The sequence below is a fragment of the Syngnathus floridae genome, chromosome 11 (genome assembly GCF_059516105.1).
Source record: "Syngnathus floridae isolate MCC-2025c chromosome 11, RoL_Sflo_1.0, whole genome shotgun sequence".
In the NCBI taxonomy this organism is placed as follows: Eukaryota; Metazoa; Chordata; class Actinopteri; order Syngnathiformes; family Syngnathidae; genus Syngnathus; species Syngnathus floridae.
In genome coordinates, this window is record NC_142423.1 from 4,245,850 (window position 1) to 4,268,647 (window position 22,798).

Consider the following 22,798-nt stretch of genomic DNA (forward strand, 5'->3'; position numbering starts at 1 on the left):
CCGTCGATGATGGTTGAAGATGCAATTTGCTCTGCAAAGAAAAACAAACGAGAGAGAGCAGCCATTACAACACGGAGTAGACGTGGATGAAGACACAACCGAGAGAACAAAATGTCATTATCAGTCAGAAATGACAAAGTATAACGTCAAGGAAGGATTTGTATGAATTAAAAGAAATGCTGTGTTTAGTTATCTCAGATCTGAAGGCCGTAATGAAAAATCGGTTGTAAGTCGGTCTTTCTACCTTATTTCCTGTCTCAAATGTAGGATAGGCTTAGGTGATACGCTCTCACTGATCCGTGTGATTAAAAGGTCATTTTGATGAAATGCTTGGAGATAAACCTTTGCATTTCTACCCTGGGGCCAACACTGACCGTGTCGTTACAACCATTGCTTAGGGCTATTTTTCTTTTTTTTTCTTGCTCACATTGATGGAACAGTTTTGATTGAAAGATGAAAAGATATGGCTGATCAGAAAGAAGCCAAATTCCAAAATGGGTGGTAATTTTCCATCATGAACCGATCTCACATCTTTGCAGAGTGCTTATTTACAATTATATAATTCATATATATTATAATGACTTTTATTATATGCAGTAAATGATGTAACTGTCAGATAATGAAATTAATTGAGTGGTGTTAATATTCAATTTCATATGTCACAGTGTGACAGGCCATAATGAAAACTTGTGTTTTGTTTTGTTTGTTTCATTTTGTTTTTTCTTTGTATGAATCCCCCCCCCCCCCCTCCTTTTGTTGCCAACATCATTCTCCTGTTCAGTATGATAAAAACAAGCGCAAATCATTTCTGGTGAACATTTGTCTGAAAATGGCTTTTGTGCCTCTGAAAGGCCAGACCGTGATTGAGAACATCGTACACAATACATTTGTGTGATTTCATATTAGCCGCCACCCTCCGACAAACAATGCTTGCAGTCTGAGTGGGTTCGATTGGATCGCAACGTTAAGCTCCACTCTACAGCGCTGTAATTATGTAAATGTGATGCGTTTTTCAATCGAATTGGGTTCATGAAACTTGCTCATAACGCTTTTAATTAATCACCCAGTATTTACAAACTTAGGGAAATAATTGAGTGCGAAAAGACGGTGGCCGGGGAGTGTGAAAAAATTTTGGAGACTCTGAGTGATCTGAGGCATTGTTTTGTTAATGAAAAAAGGACAAATATTTAAATTTTTGTGTGTTTTGGGTCAATTTAGGAAGGAAAGAATTACATTTAAATTACCAATGGCGATGGCGACAATGGAAATTGAAATTCCTTCGAATCCAGATGCTCACTCTACAGTAATTTTGCATGTGGCTTTGGCTAAATTTACTTTTGCTAAATTTGCTATACAGTAATTATACCTGGTGATAATTAAATATGATTATAATATTTATTGTTCATTGTATGTCACTCAGTCTATGATTGAGCAGCAATCACTGCAGGGTGTGCCCAAATTTCAAGTGCAATAGAATCAAACCCTGCAGAAAAGCAATATCTATTTTTTTTTCCTTCTGGAGGAATGCAACAGTTGTTTTGCCACATAGGAGAGGCTTTGGCTCCTTCATTGGCTCTTTGTCCATCTTAACCTACAGCAGCTTAGTTGGGTGTGTCTATGTTTGCAAAAACATCCCAGAGAAAGCAATTTGGATTTTATGACAAGCCGTGTTAGTTTCAGCGGTGTGTAATAACTTTTCCATGATTTCTGCAAAACGTTATCTGAGCAAATTCCTTTTGAAGTTCTAATGTCGTAAAAGCATATCAGAGGAGGAGAAAACATGTCAATAAAGGGCGCCGCGGGAAGTAATTTATGGAGTGAGTCCACATTCTTCTGGTGTTATCTAATCACTGGCTTCCACCCTAATTCCGGCTGTTGTCACATTTGATCCGATGGAATATATCAAGACCTGACAACCTCAAAACATAACATTTCATTTTACTGGAAAGAAGAAAGTATCATCATAATCATTTAATCTAATGTGTCTGCTGCAGGATGTTATGGCTTCCAAATCAAGTCACACTTAGCTCCAACAAGAGCATGTTGGAAATTCTTCAACACCCCATTAAAAAAAAAAAAAAAGGCATGGAGCATAATTTTTCATCAAAAACAGACTGACTTGCATCATACTTTTAACTCGAGGATAAGAATCCTGTCAGCCAGTCTTTGTTCCTGATGAGAAGCACATCGGAACATTTCAACATAAATCTCCGTACACTGATTGGCTGACACATGAGTGTGAGAAACACGCTGACACTTATGATGCACTCAACTACTTCGCTGCGTGAACTAATCATAAGCTATGGTGTCAGAATGCAGCAGGATACTAAATATGTGACCTAGAAATTCTTTACGTATGTGTGAATTTTTTTTGAAGGAGATATTGATGGTAAAGTACACATTCTGTTCATTCCATCTTTACTGCGCTTGCCATTATGAGCAATTGTGCGCTGTTCTTTGCTCTTAAGATTAACTCAAAAATAAGACGCATTGATTTTTTTTGGTATATACTAAATCAAAGGCAACAAGGGTGGTTTTGCTTTTAATTAAGTCTCACATGGAGCGCTTCTTGTCACTGTGGGAGAACATGTAATGAGAATAAGAGTTGGAGTAGAGCTATCCAACCGTGTTATTTATCTCCCCATTGCTCACAGCTGGATCCATCTGGATGGAATTATTTAGATTCATTTAAATTCAGCAGTTTAACATCCCATTTTTATAACTCAACATTTGTCCCCACCCATCTTTGATAAGCACGCCATCGGCCAAATGTGTCAAACCCTTGGGACGCATCTCAAGGTCCTCTCCAACTCCATGTCACGACAATTTCCAAATTCCCCAAAGCAGTTACCGAAAAGCAACTCCTTTATTAACCTTACGTTCCTTGATCAGAAACACGCCCGAGGACAGTGTTGGCTTGGCTTGGACTTAACCCTGGGAAGGAAGGAGAATGTATATCTTTGTAGACACAAAAAATGTGCTGTTGTAAATGTTCCGATTTGTCATTTCAGACTGAATGGGCCAATCGAAAGCCTGACCCCAAAGGTCAATACTGATGATTGTAGCGAGGACAATCGGAAGGGTAATCTTGACATCATCAGAGTACAGCATTTGATAGAGATTGAATGAGAGCAGGAGAGAAAATGGGGAAAAAGGAGACCATTGCGCCAAAAGAATCAAAAATCAAATGGAGAAAAAATATATACGTTTGTATAAATAAAGTTGTATCATATTGTATTAATCCACTTTAAATAGTAATGCCTCTTTCTAGTTTTCTACAAAGCTCTTCTTTAATTTACACATGTGCTGACATATATGATTCCATGCACAGTGGGGCTCTCTTTATTATTAAAATGTCTAGAAGTGCCCTCCAGGCCATCAAATCACCTGGCAGCTCTCGTACACTCTCACAATTTGACAGCTATTGTTAGTTGTATTAATAGAACACACATACACACGTGGAATACCAGGGGGGCTTGACCGAGTGTATATTATTCTAACACTATTTCGTATAAACTGCTGATTGATATGCTAACAATGCGCTGCAAAAAGCTCAGAGGCAAAACATTAATGACACCCAAGAGACCACTTTTCAGTTCTTAGGCTGGTCTGGCATGACTGTTGTTTGGCTCAAAGTAGCAGAATGTCAAATAATTGCCACAAAATATAGCGGACAAAATCAGTCTTGGGCATTTTCATGGTATGTGCAGTATATTTTGTTAAAGTAGGACAATATTGGTTTACTTGACATGAATTAACTATTGTAAAGTGTCAACTCACATATTCGGAGCCGTGCAACTCAAGTACGCAAGTCAATGTTGAAATTTGTATTTGACTGTCTTACGCACTATGGAAAATATTTGCTGTTCTTGCTGCCCAATCTGTTGCAAGTCTGTCTTTTGTTCCAACGCAACCTTTTATGTGCGCTAAAGTGCCTCTTAGCATACTCTTGTGGTGAGACGCCATTCAATCACCTCTGCGTGCTTGCAGCAACTAACAGGCGACAATGTTCCTTGATTCTTTTCATAAAGCTCCATTTAGGGATAAAACATTTCCATTTCTGCTTCCCATTTGAGACTAATGAATGGCCATTTGATGAGGCCTCTCATTTCGCCTTTGCACAAAGCTGAGCGAACAAGAGTGAGTCGAGTGCGTGGAGGTTTGAACTATCCGTGATAGATAGCGTAGAAAAAGAGAGTGTCAATTAGAGTTCACCTTTCAGCTGCAAGTTCCTCTTTCCATTCCTATTCACCAGAAAAATACATTAAAGACTCAGTGGTTACCATGGCAATGCACATGTAAATGTTTCCAATCACATCTGACGCTTGTTAATAACCTTTTTAATAAGCATGACAGAGTTTGAAAAGAAATTGATTCACAAGAGGTTTAAAGGCCTCCACCTCAGTGCATTGAGGTACTGTCGAGGTAAGATGGATAGTGAGATAAGAGGAGCCAACTGACCACATAATCAGGATGCACTTTTCCAGCTTTTCTCTTTGCACACTGCTGAAGTGAGCCTTAGGAGATCAGTGGAGCAGACAAGTTGTGCTCACTGGTTGGAAGAAGAGAGAGGAGAAAGTCAATAATGTCTCGGACTGCGCTGTGATCCTCCAGAGAAACGGAGCAGAAAAAACACAAACAGAGCAGGAGATGATAAAACAACTGCAGAGGAATGCATACACCCATATACAGGCATGGATCAATAATTCAAAATTGAAAAATGAATTTTAAGTCACATTCTTATGCCAAATGTCACAGGGGCAACAGTGTCAAAAAAGTCCAATAAAGATGGTGAGCGAGAAAAGAGAGAGAGAGAGAGAGAGAGAGAGAGAGAGAGAGAGAGAGAGAGAGAGAGAGAGAGAGAGAGAGAGAGAGAGAGAGAGAGAGAGAGAGAGAGAGAGCACCATTCACTTGCATTAGTTTTAAGTGCCACATCCAATTTGATGGTCACGGTGACATGCTGCTGCATTGGGCAACCATCTAGTCTTATATGTCTATATTCACCATTTCATTCAATTAGATGGGGTTGTCATTTATTCCTTTTATGCCTGAGTAAGACAAAGATTGGTGTTGAGAGCCTGATCTGTGACATATTGCAGTCAGGACATATGAGATTGAGAATAGTGTGTTCATTAGACATCATTTCTTGACCTTGTCAGTCATGTGACCTGAGCATGGCCCTACCAGTTCCCCTGCCTGTGGCGCTAACATGCAACAAGTGCGGTTTCTACAAACCTCTCTGTCTCCAGCTTCTGTCTTCTGTCGTACGTTGACAGTGGGACGGGTGACCGTCTCCTCATTGTCATTCGAGGAGTCAGATGCGGTATGAAGGTCAATACTTTGAAAGAGGGCAAGAGAGGAGCAAGCCAATCAGAAGACAGAGATGAGACAAAACTGTGATTGATTGGCATGATGGGGTGGAGGGGTGAGTCGGCCTAATAGAATATGCATACCAATGAGGAGTCGGGAGAGGAAAGGTCTTTGTTGCCACAGCAACACACCTGCCATTGCAGAGTATTGCTGTGCTTCATTGATTTGAAGACTACAGTATGTGGTTTTTAGTCTGGATCAATGAGGAGACTTGTTTTTAGCTTCATTAGTGTCTCAAGTCTTGCCTATCCATTTTTGGCTGTGTTGCTGATCATTTATGACAAAGTCAAATTTATTTATACAGAAATCAAGAAGTATAAGGTTCTACAGGTGATAAATGAATCATCATATTGGTTAAAAATTAAGTTTAAAAAATTACCTGTCTGGTGCATGAGGAGACTGTGTCTCTATTTTCAATCAATTTAGTTGCAAAATGTAGTTTTTATCTAATCCCGGTTTCTTGACAAATGCATCAATGGAAGTGATAGTGATCGTCTGGTGACTGCTAAAACAGATGGATAAAAAGAAAAAAACACGGCAAAAGGGTGTGAGACAAGATTGCCAAAAGATAGAAACAGAGATATTAGGAAAAATATCCCCCTTGCACAAGCATATGGAGAAAAGGCCTCATCATCCTACTCCCCCCTTTTGCGTCTCTTCGTCTCTCATTTATTTCAATTTGTCATGCTTTACTTTTCCCTCTGGAGAGCACGCTAGCTGGTGAGCGACCCCATATAGGCCGCGAAATTGTGTCTGCGCTCAGTCTGTAATGAAACATTTAGATGCAGCAGAGAGTGATGGTTACGCATTAATGCAAGCGTCGGTGTCACCCGTGCAAAAAAAAAAAAAAGCCCGCAGCGCCAACCAGCCGGCGCAGCTTGCCGCTCCAAACAGCATGCGGCGGTCGTGAGAGGCTTCTCATCAACAGCCATCTTTTTAGCCCAACTTTGGGTCAAGTGGTCTCTGAACAATATTTCACTTTAATGTTTGGAGCAGACACAAAATAGAAGTTTCCGTAGAAGATTTCAAAATAATAAAGGAACAGTACCTCGAGCTGATTGCAAGGCGACATCATCAATGAAAATACACAGCATGTTTTACATATGTGAAGGTTTTCTATTTTTAGCTGGTGAGTAAAATTAAATGAATGTGTTCCAATGAATCCCCACCACATGCTAAATACCATATGCTTTGTAGGTGTTTCAAAGCGATGCATAATTGGGACAGAAATATAAAGCAAGTCCCTTCCTTGCCTTAGGTTGCTCTCGCTAAACAGCTCGCACTCAATTACGGATGACTGCGGCGTACAGATTTTGGCATATGCAAATAAGCAGCTATTATATGGACCAAAGGGAAAAGCATTGTCAATATATTAATTGAATTGTTAATTTGTTTTCTACGCACGGCACAATAAATCTAAGACCGGCACGAGGAAACATTTAAAGCTTGATTTTGTGTAAGCATGCAGCTGCAAGGGAATGATTGCAATTCATGTATTTAAATCCAGATGTACGCTATTTGTGCAGATTGTCATTCAGAGCTCCCTTTGATTCAATTCCAGTTTTCCCTCAGTGCCATTCTTCATTCAACATTTCTGAGATTCAATAAAACACTGAGTTTGAGATATTCTTCTTTTTTTTTTTAATTTAGAGCCAGCTGTATGTGTCGTTGGAAGGCAAGGACACACACTTGTGTTATTGGGAAATCAAAGAAAGCCATGTCTAATTTTGCTTTTGGGGGAAAAAAACAGACTGGTAGTAACTAGTCCGTTGTGTGGCGCTTGTAAGATTGCATGTGTTACACAGATACCGAAGCAAACTTGAGGAAAGGGACAACCACAACAATAAACTGTTATTAATTTAATTAAGTGAGCCGATAGTATCGGACTACACTGAAGCTTTTATTATCATCATACGGATAATTATATATTTGTATCGGCCTGCTCATGAAATTTTGTAAACATCGTAGTTATTGTTGTAATTATAGCGAACATGATTTCATTAAAGCGGACAAAATTTTACCTGCTTAATTCAAAATAGATGGAAAGCAATTAAGAACAGAAAAAAAATCTTTGACTGTGGTTAAATTAGCATTTGATGAAAGACCGCATAAATGAGCTTGTCAGACATTTTTCATCCCAAATGACTAATGTCCTGCGAGTGACACCATCCTGCAGGATCATTGCTTGTGTCAGCACCATGACCTCGAGCTATTGTACAAGTTCTGCTTCACGGGCTTACTCCTTGGTGCAATCACTCCAAGTCCATCCATTTACACCATGCATCTAGCAGCCTTAATATAATTAGCTTCTAGTTATAAAAAGAACGCCGGTAATGAATTGTTTAATTCTGGAGCAGGAGTAATCCGTTTTACAACATAAAAAGATCTTATTGTATTGAGCTGGGATGTTACACTTGCTTGTTGAGTGCTAAAAGTGTGATGGACAAATCCTACATTAGCGCGTGAACACATCCGAAGGAATAAGTCTCCGTCCTATTGGCCCTGTCAGTCTTATGCAGCCTGGCGAGCACCAGTGTGGGTGGGAGTGCCTGGGGTGTTTCACCGAGGGGGTCCACATCGCCTCCCCTGTCTGCTGGAGGATGAAATGAGCCCAGGTAGAGCATACTGAGTAGCGGCTGTTGTAGTGAGATGGCTTTTCCGCATTTATGCATGTTTTGAAGCTGGTAAATTGAATATGTGGAAAGCAGTTGATTTGTGAGGATGAGAGGTTGGAAATTGTATTTGTCTCTTCTGAAATTTTTTCAAAGTAGGCTCTTGAATGCTTCTCAGATAAACAATCTTCTTAGATGGCTATTTCTTGGTAGGTTTTTGGCTGCATCTTGCAAACTTTCCATATTTGAGTAATGGATTGAGAAATGCTCAGTGAATCTATTTTTTTTTTGTAATCTGAACCAGCTTTGAAATTCTTCACAACTTTATCCCTGGCAAACTTTGAGCAAAGCAATTGGTTGCGCTGGATTTTATTTAGGAGAGGCAGGTCAAGTGGGTTGAATAGTTTTGCACGCTACGGTTTTAAGACTCCACTTTTTTTAAATGTAAATTTGTATTTATTTTTTTACATATAAAAGCTTATTGGAAAATGTATTCAATATTTTTTCTACTTCACGATTTTAAATTATGTTGAATTGGTCTGTCTCAGGAAATCCCCGTAGGACATGCAAATGACTTGGTTCAAATGGAACATACAATGGACCAAACACCCTCCATCGCCCCACGGGAAACAACAACAGCCCCCTCCCCTCGCATCCGTCCAATGAGCGCCACTTTGCAAATTAAGCAGAGTGTTTGTGACAGCTTGATGCTAGCGGAAGCAACAGCAAGCGGAGCTTTGGATTGCAAATGTCCCCTGAGGGAGCCGGCCGCGGCTTGATATACTTAATAAACTTCAAATCCAACAGACTGGCAGAGGCGGCATGCTGATGCATTTTTTTTCTTCTTCTTTCCCTACCCTTGCAATGAGATATGGGGCCTTGGAGAAATAGGCATGGTGAAAGTTAGAACACTTTAAAAAAAGAGGTCAGCATGGTTGCATATGTGTGACCGCTTGATCTGAGGGACTGAAAGGCTTAAACCATGTTTCATTAAAGCAAAGCTGAGTACCAGTCGATTCTTAATTTATTGATTTAAAATCGATACTTTTATCTGTGACGTACTACTGAATGAATTCATATTGTGGAGAGAGTATAATCCTAATTGTTGACAAACTTTTAGCGGCTTTCGTAAATTAATATGCAAGCGGGAATTTTGATTGCAAATCGTATGACCTTTTGAGAGTTTGGCTTTCAACACAACTTAGTGTTTGACCTTTTAATAGCTGTTAAGTTCAAGCTGCTCTCACTTGCTCCTATAAGAAGACAGATTGCAATGAAGTCTTCCACACTTACTATTGTGTTCTCATTAAGTCTCTGATAATTAGCAGCGCAAAGCACGGGGGCCAAGGAGAAATAAAATGACTACTCCCTTGTAAAACCTCCCTTTGCAAATTAAAGTGAGAAGTTGAATTAAAAGCTTTTCTTGGGCAACACTAAAGTATCTAATGGGGTAAAAACGGTAGGCTAAATTGACGACTGATGACGTCGCCTCATACGTCTCATCTCATGCGATTTTTGATGTCCAATTAACCAGAATGCTCGCCAAATGTCCCTTGAAATCTCATTACCCAAACAAGGCAAATGGCTTACTAACTCTGAATTTTACTGCCAAAATTTCCATGAGACACCACCAAATCTCGGTGGAGGGTTTTGTGTGTCCCGATGATCATATGAGATAAGTTGTGTGGGGCTTTTTAGTCAGGAAGAATCATCCGTGGCAAACAAGAGAAAGACCTTGAAATTGACAGAGTGCATCCTTGAATTAGTACACAACATGTAAAATCTCATCCATAATTACCGTCTTTGCAAACTGCATTTCGCACAAAGCGCGTCTGCTGCAGAGCCACTACAGTGATAATTGTGAATCTCTCTCATTTCTCTATTGCTTGTTGTGCTGTATAGAACGTACGCTAGTGTGCTGAGGTAGTAGCAAGCCAAACCGTTGCTTCTAATAAGGCCCGGTGGGAGCGAGTTGAACGCAACTGCAAGTAGATGCGAGCCGTCTGCAGAGTGAGAGCGGCAGATACTTTTAGCGAGGTGCATATCAAGGCAGGGTGTGAAGAGTGACTGCTATAGAATAACGACCCTGTATCACTTTCCTCTCTGTAGGGGGTTATTGCTAAACACACCGGGGTTACATTAAAATGTGATATCTCGTGGCATTCTGGCACTTGTATTTTACTCTCTCAAAGTTATCCATGATTTACTATGAAACTTTGCGATTGTTTTTTTTTTCCCCATATGTGTATATCGACTGACGCTGATGCCAAAGTCAGAAAGAAACTTCTACCTCCATTGTTGAGGTATTGTTGCTATAAGGTAGATGGTGCCTGCTGTAGCTGAATTTCCCAAACCTATTGGTGACTTAGCATAGCATCAAGCTGAAGAAGGAGTCCTATCGGGCCTTCTTGACTCCGAAAGCAGTTGATAGATACCGGCAGGCATTTTCCATTGTATTGAAGAGCTCGCACTGCAGTTAGGTCATTTCTTCGAAACTTCGTGTCAGGGGGTAACACATCAGTGTCAAGTTTATGAAGAGCAAAGGGAGAAAGTTGTGTGAATAAAAGATGAAGAGGGATTCGCTGTGGTAGCGGCTAACACGGCTTCTACTTAACCCTTTTTGTTGATACAAAAGCCTCTTGTCACAATCGCCACCCAAGGATGCCACCAGCTGCCCGGGAGATCTAATAGGGGGCCTCAATGTGATTAATTTTCCTGGAGGCTCGGGCCCTGGAGCTGCAGAACCTTTCAATTTCTATCAGGTCCATAGATCTCCTGCCCTTTATAGCTTGTGATTCTGTTCCTGGGGTCTTGGGCCTTATCTGTGTTCCCGGTCTTATCTCCCAACTTGTCCCTGCAACATGACTGCAGGAGGATTACCTCCAGATCTTTTGTTCGCTTCAAAATTTCCTTTTAGCCAAGACGGAAAGGAGCCCAACGTAAGCCGAGATTAATCTGGTTCTGAATGGGCTCTAACCATGTTTTCCCCATGCTGGGGCTGACATGGTAAAGGTCATTCCCTTTTTTTAATTTAAGTAAATTCTCTTTGTAGAGACACACAACTTTGATAATGAGTTCAGTCTTTGAAGAGTAAAAACACAGTAGAGCCAATTTACAGTACATTTCATTGGATTAGTCGCTTTAAATGAAAGAATGGATAATGAAATTGTGTTAAATTGGTGATGTTGACACATAGAGTGAATCGGGGTCAGTCAGCCGCTCTACACGCCGTGACCAGAAGAAAACAAAACGCAGAAAGTTGAAGACGCTAGTGAGAGAGGAATCTGGGAGGAATCACAAGCGCATCCAATTAGTTGCTGAAAGGCCAAGGTTGAACTCTGACCTTGTCTGCCCTTCGTCCATTCTACAGAGAGCCCTCATTAAGTTTGGTGCGAAATATTGTACTTCCTCCTGTCTACAGTTGAGGGTTATACACGAGCATCAGAGGCCAGAAATGGGCGAATTTCTGCTCAGTGCTAGGATATTTCTGACAGAGGGAATAGGAAGGGGAGAAGAGGTGAATTGCTCGTTTCCAGATATGACTGAGTGGATGGATGGGTCTTGAATCTCTTTAAAATTCTTTTGTTTTGGTCCTCAGCACAGACATTTGGACAGCATAGCAGAGTTGACATATGATTACCACATATTATATTTATTTTTTTACATTTTACAACAAAATTTGCAAATCATTTATGTTTCAACATGCAGACCATTAGTCAATCTATTTTTCTCAAATGAGAGATATATAACGCAATTCTACACATATGCATTAACTAGCTTCGAACTACAGTTACAATAGAAAAAAAAGGAGCCCTGTGCAGTAAAATATTGAGCGAAAAAAACACATAACAAGCACACTACGCTCGTTCCACCCACACTTCAGATCTTGGAAATGGAAACAGACGAAGCACAAAAGAAACTGTGAAATAAGTTTTTTTAAATCCGAAATGGCTGTAAGAAAATTACAATGGCGCTGACAGAAAAAGACATGGTTACAATAGATATGAGTGAACTTAATTGGCTGTATTGTTGTGGTATGCTAGTGTTCAAAGTGCACTTTTCCTCCTTCCACCCTTGCGATAATAAGCGTATCATTTCAGCTCCATGTGGAAACTGCCGAATTGCTGTGCTCTATACATTGACGTTTAAGTGCAATGATTTTTCAAATCACCATAATTACGCTAAATACATCATTACACCCCCCCCTTCCAAGTCTTCAAGACAATTTCTCAGTGTCAAAGTGATTAACCTAAAATGAAAGGAACATAATTTATTCGGCGTTTGCATGGCGGGTCACCAAACAGCCGAGGCGGCCGTACACATGAGGTTCTATTTTGAGACGCGGAGGCAAGAAGAAAAGATGATTGACACGCAACAGCTGGGAAGGAGGATAACACAAGGGTGGAATGCGGAAACATAGGTGTCAGTCACCACGCTTCATTAAAACAAAGGCTGCATCTTAGTGAAGATACCACGCTCTCGTGTCTTTGACAACTTTTCAAGACACAAACACTTTGTTCCATATAAAGACTATGAAGTCATACACACACAAACACACACAGTGCTGTTGTATTAGTAGACTTCACAATTACATTTTATTGACAGGAATGTCGATTTGAGTATAACCACTAATTAAAGGGGACATTGATTATTTTTAAAGACTTGTACACGTATAGTTGGCTCTACGGACTCCCTGCCCACAATTAAATAACCAAGTAAATAACCATAGCTGAGTGTCAGTCATGTGGTGGATGTGGGATATGCTAAAAAGAATCCCATATAGACCCACAAATCAAAACAGTTGTGGACAGCTTGGATTGAAGTGTGAGCAAGATTCTTATATTTATCTAATCAGAAATGGCTCCAAATATGCTCTCTGAACTACCTAATTTCAAGAGTTCCTCCTAGGGGAGTTCAGGGAAGATCTTGACACCTGTCATATCTGCAGTCTGTCAAAGGGAAATGTTATCATTTCTAATTAAAATTTCATTTGGGACTAACGATAAGCATATTGCCATTGCCACTTTTATGTAAATGATAGCGTTGGGGAGAAAAGAAGGAGGGGGGGGGCGGAGGAAGAAGTTGTGTCAGTCATGACTACTGGGTGGAATACAGGGTGCAACAGTGTCTTCTAGTGGCCACTAGTGAAATTACACAATTCATCAACTGGGAAAAAAGGGGAGACTGTTTTACCGAAATAATAGTGTTGGTGCTTATTTACTAATTCGGTACTGCAGCCATGCGGGGCTTCTTGCCTGGATGCAATGTTGTTTGACTTCTGCTAAAAGACATTAAAGACGCGTGTTAGCACAAGAGCCTGTTTTGCCGTCACACTAAGAGCTCAAAATCCTACGCACTGCGTAAGGAATATTTGTTACATCAGACTTCAACGCTAAGCTAAACTGACATCAGCCATTAGTAATGGCAGTAGTGCGGTTGTAGCATTACAAGTGACACTAATGAAAAGAGACTGCTACAAATAATATGATGGCGATTGGTATGTGTGTTTTAAAGATAGATGTATATAAAAAAAAAGCATGAGAATGCTACTTATGGCCGGGTCTATCCATGCAGAAAAAAAACACTGTAACACAGACTCACAAACAGTAGTAGGATTGTCATGGAGGAAAAGAAAACATTCGTGCTTACTCCGCTATTCCATATCACGCACGCCTGCACAAACATTCACATTCAATCACAAGGACTGGGAAGCACTCATGGACGAAGGAACACGCAAACATCCACCTGCACACTTACAGGGGTTTGCATTTGTTTGTATGTGCATCATGTATATGTGAGGCCATAGCGTCTTAAAATGCGAGCTCCTTTAAGTAGCATTTTTAACACCTTTACCTGTCGTACAATGGTAAAAATAAACTAACCATAACTAATAATAAGACATTAAAACAATAACTTGCAAATTCTGGCATTCAAATTGTAAAAATGATCTGTATTTCATCTTTGTTCACATTTGTGAAAACAGATGCTTTCGAGTGGGTGGTGGCTTGTCTGCGAAAACGACTCTGGATGATCAAAGTTTCATCAAGTGCAAAACAAAAGGGAGCGATGCGGGACAGCGATGTCTTGATTTCAAAGTAACTTGCATTTCCCTTTAAAACAAAATGCTGGTATTTGAATGACATTTTGATTTGAGCACTCAGCTAGCTGAGCGAGGAAGGGGGTAAAAAAAGAAAACATCAAAGTGCTTGTCATTTTTGTGACAGTTCATCAAATTTTTGCACAACAGCAACAAATGGGAAATTTGGTGTATGGGGGGGGAAAGACTGCAAAAGAAAGTCAGTGTATGGAGCAGCTACACAGCAAATCTGTTTATTCTGCACAATTTGGCATCAAACACAACAGAGTGCTGAGGATCTGCTACTGCTTGTGGTCCACCATTAAAATGGAATTTATTGCTGCCTTAAGAGCAAGCAAGCCCTCGTTTACTTTCTATCAGGCTGTGGTAATGGGCGTGCTATGAAGCTTTTTTTTTTTCCCCTCCTCGCCACTTCTATCAGCAGGCGACAGACATGTTGTCGGGGGCGCTCATTAAAAACCCAAATGGCCTCCGTTTGGGAAGGCTGGCGTGCCCACGTAGCCGTCAGCCATTCCTGGCATCGCTGCCATCTCTCCTGTCACCTGAAGGAACGACGCCCGAACATCAGAAAGCCTCCTCTGCCCACGTAGGCGGCGGCGGCGGAGCCATTTCAACGCAAGTGCCACTCACTTTGCTGTATAGCCCCAAAAGATGTCAACTGATTTTTTTTTTGTGCTTTAATGTCCACCATTTTCCCCAGCACAGGCCGGTAATTTTTGCTTCAATGTTTTGTCATCATAAAAAATTATTTTTTTGACGTGTGAGGCAGGCCGATGGTTTGATGTCACGCTATTGAGCAGGTTTTATGTTGGGGGGAAAAAAAACATTACATTCAAATATATAATTTTGTAGCAAAAGTCCTTGGTGATGTTGAACAATATGCTTTTTCCTAATTTATTCAGCAGACATGACAAAAAGAGTCACTCTGGAGTTCATGGAACATAAATGGCCTACTTTTTTCTTATTAAAAAAAAAAACATGTTTCTAGACTAAGCTAAGCATAAATAAATTTTCTATACTGTCTCTTTTAACCTGACATATTCAACTCTTTGTACTGTCATGATAAAACTTCACATTTGTTATAGACATTGTTTATAAATACAACTACAAAATGCAGGGAGGTTCCTGCATCAGTCACAGCTCTACTTTGTAAAGCTTAAACGTACACTGCTGCATCTCCCAATGTTTCCTTGTAAATACTTAAGCACTGATTGGCTCAAGAAAAAAGTGGGAACACATTCATTCATGTTCCGAACCGCTTATCCTCACGAAGGATGTGGGCGCCTATCCCGCCAGTCTTTGGGCAGTAGACGGGGCACACCCTAAACTGGTTGCCAGCCAGTCGCAGTGGAACACGTTCTTCTAGTCATAAAAGGATGGCATCATTTTGCTGGCCGAATCCTTTCACTGCCATTTTGGGCACACATCATTACAGTCATCATTGTCGTGACAATCTGTTTCCCTTAGTTGATCATAGTTTACACGAGTAGCCAGAGAGCATGAACTCGGGGCCCCATGAATCTCATCAGCCAATGATAGATTCATATTTAATGACTACAGTCATTGTCTGGAAAGAAGGAACATTCTTTCATTACTGCCGCCGACGCCTACTGCTTGGTCGAGATAATTGATTTCTCTGTGGTAACAAGGTATCGACCACGCGTGGTAGCCGCTAAGATGGCAGTTTGATTCAAAGGCGTGGAGAAGGAGTTTGTGTGTGTGTGTTGTTTGGGGTGGTGGCAGTTGAGCGATAGGGCCTAAGAAGAGATAGTGAGCGAGCACTGAAAGGCAAACAAGCCACACATCTACAGTATTAGCGGTTAGCGTGCCAAGTATGATTTGGTTTTTCAGCATTTTGTACATTTAACTCACCAAGTGGAAAGTATATTGATTTCATAATTCACTGAACGTAGAAACAAATCAGTGGGAGCACTTTTTTTTCTCCTCCGAGACATGCCTAGCCTGCAAAGAATGCAACAAATACGTGTTGCTCCTCATATTGCATAAAAATATCATGTTTGTGCAATGTTAAAATGGCTGTTTGCTGTAGGATACCGCATCAACTAGCTTTGACTGGCAGTTATTGAGTTGACGTGTCACAGGTGCTGACTTATCGGCTCTAAACTCGAGTAGTCAACAGACTACAAGCCATCGAGAGCTGTAGGATGATGAACATAAACTCAATCTGCAAACAGTCGATAAGAGCAATAAGCAAAGCTTAGTAATACAATAATGCATTGATTGCATTCATCTCCCGGAAACTGTAATCATACACCTCCTTCTCCACAAGTCGCATTTCACTATATAGTAATATCAAGAAGTCTTTGATACTGTCATCGTTGTTTACAAGCTTACAATGTAATTTATCTAAGCGCTCTTAATTGGACTAGTTTCTCTTTTGGCCCCTGCAGTCCCGCAGCAGAGTGGAGCTCTAACAGCGCTCACTCTGGCTAGAACATGGAGAGAGCCCCACGCACACATACAAGGCCAGCTGTTTGACGCCTGCAGCGGGCGGGCTTATGCTGCACGGTACGCCGTAAATAAACACAGCGTTCCCACATGAGGGGACACAGCCACACACAGGAGGCCTCATTTCAGGCTAATGAACTATTAATGTTGATTTGAAATGCAAACATTTTTGAAGAGTCTCCTCAGCAAAGAAAAAAATATAAAATAGATAAACTGGCTCATATTTTAATATTTCCGTGGCGCAGCTAAGAGGGGGGACAGAAATTCAGTATTCAATGAGATTAGTAAAAAATGCCAGTCAATAGTTGTGCTGCCAGGAGCGCAGCTCACACATCATAATGAGTCTCACCTCAAATGGCTTGTAAATACATGAACACCAAGATGAGACCAAATGACATTTAATGCTTTATTTCTTTTTACCTAAACTGTGGATTGTGTTCTTTTTGGAGTGTCGCTCGACACCAGTTAGGGTTAGCAGATATTTGGAAGAAAAAAAAGCATAACCTGCTAGAGTTAAATTTCTCAGACATGATTCCCAACACACTTCATTGAAAAGAATGGCAACTCATTTGAATCAAAAGTTTTTGGTCAAACTATAACATAAAAAGGCACAGTTGGCATATAAATGTGTGAAGTTTAAAATGCTTATAAAAATGCAGTAGTTAAGATATTGGCACTTAAGGGTTGAGGAGGATATCCCGTCAATAGCTAGTAGTTACAATTGCACGATCATAATGGAAGCATAACAGTAATACAACAGCAGCCTCTAGTGGTGAGCACAATTCAATTTCTTGCATAGATACAGTGCAAAATACTGCGTGATTCTCATTCGAGATCAGTGTTGATGTTAGTAGTGTTACTTAAGCATATACATTAGTCTGATTACTAATCAGCCTTATCACATAAAATAAACAAAAAAATACAGTGTTAAGTGTGTTTTAAAAGTAGGCTTCAGCTCAATCACACAAAATTCTGAAATCAAATAAATGATTTGTTTTTTCTTCATTTGGCCCAGTTTCATCCCTGAGGTTGTGGTTACAACCACACATTTATCAATGGATGATTGAGCACACAAAAGAAAACATTCTTCGAGCTGCAATTGTTTGGTCATTAAAGCCTCAAAACCTCATTAGCACAGTTTTGGTCCTTAAGTCAGGACTTACTGCAGTGACCAAAGAGGTAGAAAAATTCTTCACGAGTAAAAATCTGATTAGAAAGTCAACAACATGTTGATATAAGGCATATTTCATATAAAATTGCACGTTAGTTTTACTTACTTGTGGAAACAGAGCTCGCTATTGCAGCTAGTAATACAAAACTCACATCGGCTTTGTTTGCCAACTCCAGTTGGCCGTTACTTCAATTGTGGAGACTCGAAGAACCTGGGTCGGGGGCTGGCAGTTGTTTTATTCTTGCCCGTAAATCTAAGGATTGGTTTTGAACAACATGTTTAGAATATTGTGCACATTAAACCTAATATGTTGCTCCATTCTGCATGTTATGCATAGAAGTAACATGTTGTCTGTGAATGCACTTACAAGGTGGTGCTGGATAGAGTCTGCATCATCCGCTTTGACAGCGAGCTGGAGGAGGGCGTCTTTGTCATCAACTGGTGTTCAGGAGTGGTCAGTGGCCCAAGCATGCTTACTGCCAAAACCACATTAGGGTGAGTGCATACGAATTGAAGGTGCAGTTCAGCTTATTATACATGAATGCTTGAAAGTGATTGGAGGGGGGGGGGGGGCAACATTTGGTTTCAACATGTAACCATCACGTATGACCTGTACTGATTTATTTACCATCATGATTTGGAGTCTCTGGAAAGTTAGTATCCCCCATGTCTATATTATCTGGATGTGCATACTGACTCCAGTAGTTTGCTGGAATACTAAACAAACGCTCAACTACCTGGAAGGTGGAAAAAAAAAAAAAAAAAAGAAAAAAGAGTCCAAGTGAATTCAGAAGAAAATAATTACACTGAGAGTATTTTACTTATGAAAGAAGAATATACTTTACCCGTGGTTGTCTGCTTGTGTCACTCAGGACAGTCATTGCGTCTGGGTTTGGAACAGCGTGGCCCACAAGGGTCGGTCCGAACACCCTGGCCAGGTTTGTCACGTCCATCTTTGTATCTGAACACTTGGACACTCTGGGAGGGAAATTATGACATGCCTGCTCACTGTTTGAATATTGAATAAAATACTTGGACTCACAAAATCTCACAGGTGAAGAGTTAAAAGTTACGTATCAAAACGTAATGAAAGTTACTTCTGCAGATGGATCATGATGCAGGCCAGAGTGTCTCGGTTGGGTTGAGGCAGCTCGCTGATGGTTTGGCACACCGAGGCAAGACTGTTCCCATCATCCTGGATTTCTACGATGACATCACAGTGGGGGACATGTTATGGAAATGAATGTTTTATTGTATACACACGGTTGTATGTGGAGTACTGGACAAACCTATTTCTGAAAATGTGACTGTGAACGAGCAGTTCTTCGCTTTCCTCACTTACGATTTGTTTAATTTGTTTATTCACATTGTATGAGCTAACTGACTTCTTTATCCTTGGTGTATTTTGATTAAAAATGTCAAAGATCCTCATCATTTGTCATTGCTACATCACACCAATTGTTGTCTACAAACACAGTGGATTAAGAAAGAACAGTGACCAGCTGACTCCATGAAGGTTTTGTTGAGGCGGAAGGTGAGAAGAGGCTCAGGAAGGTTCCTGAGGAAATCTTTGAGAACGCCAGTGATGACATTGATGTCTTCTACTTTGCTTAGTGCTGGCAAGGTCTTTCCTCGAATCAGCTTCTCCTTCAGCGCTTTCACCTGACGCTCCTGGCCAGAGATTCTGTACAGGCCAACCTGGGAGAGGTTAAGAAATCTGATGCTGTGATACAGTGAACGGGGAATTAACGCAAATGTGAATGAAAAAAAATGTTAAAAAATAAAACACAATCTAAAAGAGGCTCACTCACCTCATGCAGGCCTCTGCGTTCAATCTCTTTAATACAATAGATGACCAAAGCTGGGATCTTTGGAGAAGTGGCTGGCGCAAAGTCAGCCAGGGTGCTCTGCAAACACACAACGTGAATTGTTTGAATTGTATGTCAAGTTGTACGAAGACTGCTGACGAGAGATATCCTGTCTGAAAGACATGCTGCACCTACCTCTGCAGTCCGGATGGGAGTGCTGATGGACACAAGATTGCAGGGCAGGGGGCAACAGTCGCGGCACTCTGGGTGAGTCACCATCCTGCAGTCCTGGCAGCGAAGATACATCTTGCCAAACTTGGTTCTTCTCCCGCACGGTGCACAGAACTCTGATTTGATCACCTTTGTGGGTAAAAAAAAAAAAACAAACGTTACACAAAGCCAGAGGAACAGAATGAGAGATCGCAGTATATTTCAGCAGTGACCAAAATTGGTTGTACTGAATCAGAGCAAATTGCTTGATGGATACAAGGTTATGGTAACGGCTCACTGTTTTGGGGACAAACACGTGCTGCTTTCCTCCTGTCTGGGCTTTGGGGGTTCGGAGGTGAGCGGGAAAATCTGAGACTGGTGTGCCGGGTGCTTCACTGTTGGTTTCCAAGGTTGATTCAGCCCAGACTTGGCCAGCTGTCAGCAAAATCGCATCGCATGATTTTATAAAAGCAAACTGCATTTGAATTTACAGTTACCACAAGTGAAACGAGTCATCAGGAATTTCCCACCACTCTTCTTTCTGCCGCGTGTCGCATAGGGGATTGTCTCGATAGTGGAGACAGCCTCGACAGCACCGCCATTTACCGGAACAGTGATGGTGGTTTTGGCAACGATGGAGTCGTTTATCTAGATCCAATGACATTTTCAGGAAATGTTTTTAAAAGAGAGAGCAGACACACAACAAATGTCAAATTTGAAGCACACTTACTCGATCAGATGGTCGGCCCGCGGAACGTGGTTTCTTCATGGCTTGAGGGGGAACCTCAAGCTTTCGAGAGGAACGCTGTGGAATGCAAAGAACGTTTTAAAAGTAGCCATTTGGTTTGCCTTCTGAAAAGGCTGAAACAATGAGGGGGAAGCAACATTACACATTGGTAGATTTAATACTTTCGGGTTTTACCATTTTATTTATTTTGCATCTGTTAAATAGGATTACATTTTGTGTTTTGAGTTTATGAACATTTTCCCACAATGTAAAAAAACAAACAAACCATGGTGTCATTTTAGTGCATCACAAAAATCTGGTTACCAACACTGTTATGTTGATTTCAAATTTTAGACTCACTCGTTTCGGACGTTTCTGCAGTCTCACTGTCTTCATGACAGAAGCATCACAGCCCTACAGAAAATGGGATTACCAGTAAATCACAGCATGTCTGAATGTACAAGTACAAAAGTTTCAATTCGTGTAAGGTTGACTATATGTACCAAGGAGTCATCTGTTTGATCAAAGCTGATGTCTGACATGATGGAGGTTGATTCATCAATGGTCATCAACCTGCAAGACAACCAGTGTCATTAGTTAGTGACAGAATTCCCACAATGTGTCATATATTGATCAACACTTCTGAATTATATTATGTATGGCATTTAGAATGAAACACACATTTGTCTTTGTTAAAAAATAAAAAAACCTCTTAATGGCAAAACACTGATAGAAAAGCTAACCTTCTGCTGGAGTTAAGGTTGGACATAGCAGACTGTGCAGCCTGCGAGTGCGCGCTGAGGAAGGCCAGAGCAGAGCGCTGCTCCTCACTTAGGTGGATGCTACTGTTCTCTGTTGTCAGCATGTCCCGGATTAGCTGTAGTTGTCGTTCCTGGTGCAAGATCAGAGGGATGAATCATTTTAGTGATACCTACTTATCTATTATTTTAAATGTGTGTCTTGCAGTTTGACCATTCAAATACAATGGAATATCCAAAGTCAAGCCCCCTAAAGAGGTACAATTTGGAGCAATTTTTCTGGAAAAATATGGCAAAAAATGATTGTAATGAGAGACATCTATATTAAAGCCAAAAGGTAATCTTATAGCGCCTTTAACATCACATTCCATGACGGTAACTGTTTAGGGCTGGAAAGTGTTTGACTTTGAAGGTTCCACTGCACATACCAAGCTTCATGATTCAAATGTTACAAACCAGCTTCTCATAGACAGCTTCAGCCTTCTGCCGCCGCCTGATCTCCACGTCCACTTGGTTGCGTGCATGCTTCAGTCTGACCTCCAAAGCTCCCCTCTCGGTTTCAACTTTAGCCAGCATCTCTTTGCAGGATAGCAGCTCCTCCCCTGACTGCAACCACTTCTTTCGGCAGTCCTCAAAGTTGAGGGCCATCTGGAGAAACTCTGTTTAAACAACAGAAGGAATATCTGTCACAAGTGGCGACAACAGCCAAGAAGCAATGGTTCAGGTGGTGCTGGTTTCATGTCACGTGCACATAAACTTAAATTTAAGACTGTAAGAACAACTACCATACAATTACAACAAACAAAAAGCAAACAAGTGCAAAGCATTACAACAATGCAGTAATGTTTACTCAGCTGTATATATTTAATGCACAAAAATACATTTGTGTGTTACTCTGTACTATAAATATTGAAAATGTAGATTTCTTGTTGTTGACACTGGAGAAGAGTTGCAGTAACTTACGTGGTTCTACGCTCTCATTCAGGGCGTCCATCTGGCTCCGCAAACTTTGGAACTGGTTGTAAAGATTGACCACTGCTGACTCCATTGTTTCCTTCTGCGGCTAGCAACGTTAGGCTGCATGAAACCAACATTAGGTGGTAAATCGATGACTCGGTTGACCAGGAAAGTACAATTACTACTCTTGCGTACATTAAAGTAACACATACACTGTTTTAACCACAAGATTAAGAACCGCATCGGCATTATTTGAAATCACATTTATGCAAGTTGTACCCGCAACGCAGATTTACAAAAAAAATTTAAAAAGTAATTACCTGTGCAACGTATCTCTCACAGTAATGTACGTGACATGTAACGACCTAGCCGACGTTGAAAGAAGTTAACACAAAACGGAGTTAATTCCCACTCCGATCTTGCGGTGCCACACCTGTCTGATACAGTTTACGCATTCTTCAGCAAAGTTCAAAATCAGCGCCGGTTTTGGATTTCTTCTTTGGTAAATAGACCAGAACTTGCGCACTCTAGCGCTACTACAGGTCTATTGATGTAACTACAGCAGGAATGGCTGTGATCCTGTAGCTGATGCGCATGCGTAAAAAAAGTCTGGGGTCTC

At 40.8% G+C, this 22,798-nt stretch overlaps 1 protein-coding gene across 3 annotated transcripts; it reads right to left on the reverse strand.

The window, feature by feature from the left end:
- On the reverse strand, nucleotides 1–22,679 carry LOC148390402 (rac GTPase-activating protein 1-like). 3 transcript variants are annotated; one of them, XR_015861417.1, is made up of 21 exons: nucleotides 22,500–22,679; nucleotides 22,186–22,299; nucleotides 21,679–21,881; nucleotides 21,208–21,356; nucleotides 20,968–21,037; nucleotides 20,825–20,878; nucleotides 20,468–20,542; nucleotides 20,268–20,385; nucleotides 20,036–20,172; nucleotides 19,723–19,887; nucleotides 19,531–19,626; nucleotides 19,219–19,417; nucleotides 18,817–18,922; nucleotides 18,565–18,697; nucleotides 18,348–18,456; nucleotides 18,087–18,195; nucleotides 17,872–17,972; nucleotides 5,750–5,872; nucleotides 5,236–5,338; nucleotides 4,462–4,552; nucleotides 16–31 (listed from the first exon to the last, which is right to left on the reverse strand). XR_015861417.1 is itself a non-coding variant. In XM_088390550.1 (18 exons), the coding sequence occupies exons 2-17, from the start codon at nucleotides 22,268–22,270 to the stop codon at nucleotides 17,903–17,905; spliced, it is 1,878 nt and encodes a 625-aa protein (XP_088246676.1). In that variant the 5' UTR covers nucleotides 22,271–22,299; nucleotides 22,500–22,679; the 3' UTR covers nucleotides 1–31; nucleotides 17,872–17,902. The 3 variants fall into 3 exon arrangements, 2 of the variants coding, with proteins under 2 accessions (XP_088246676.1, XP_088246675.1); XM_088390550.1 differs by lacking the exons at nucleotides 4,462–4,552; nucleotides 5,236–5,338; nucleotides 5,750–5,872 and having other exon boundaries at nucleotides 1–31; XM_088390549.1 differs by lacking the exons at nucleotides 16–31; nucleotides 4,462–4,552; nucleotides 5,236–5,338; nucleotides 5,750–5,872 and having other exon boundaries at nucleotides 16,941–17,972.
- Between the last annotated feature and the right edge of the window lie 119 nt (nucleotides 22,680–22,798).

What these genes read in the sequence shown, in the direction of transcription:
- LOC148390402 (XM_088390550.1), bottom strand. Translation starts at nt 22,270, where the DNA reads ATGGAGTCAGCAGTGGTCAATCTTTACAACCAGTTCCAAAGTTTGCGG. An exon ending in TGCAGAAACGTCCGAAACGA is followed by an intron (nt 20,543 to 20,824) that starts GTGAGTCTAAAA and finishes TGCATTCCACAG; the next exon opens with CGTTCCTCTCGAAAGCTTGA. An exon ending in ACACAAGCAGACAACCACGG is followed by an intron (nt 18,457 to 18,564) that starts GTAAAGTATATT and finishes TCCACCTTCCAG; the next exon opens with GTAGTTGAGCGTTTGTTTAG.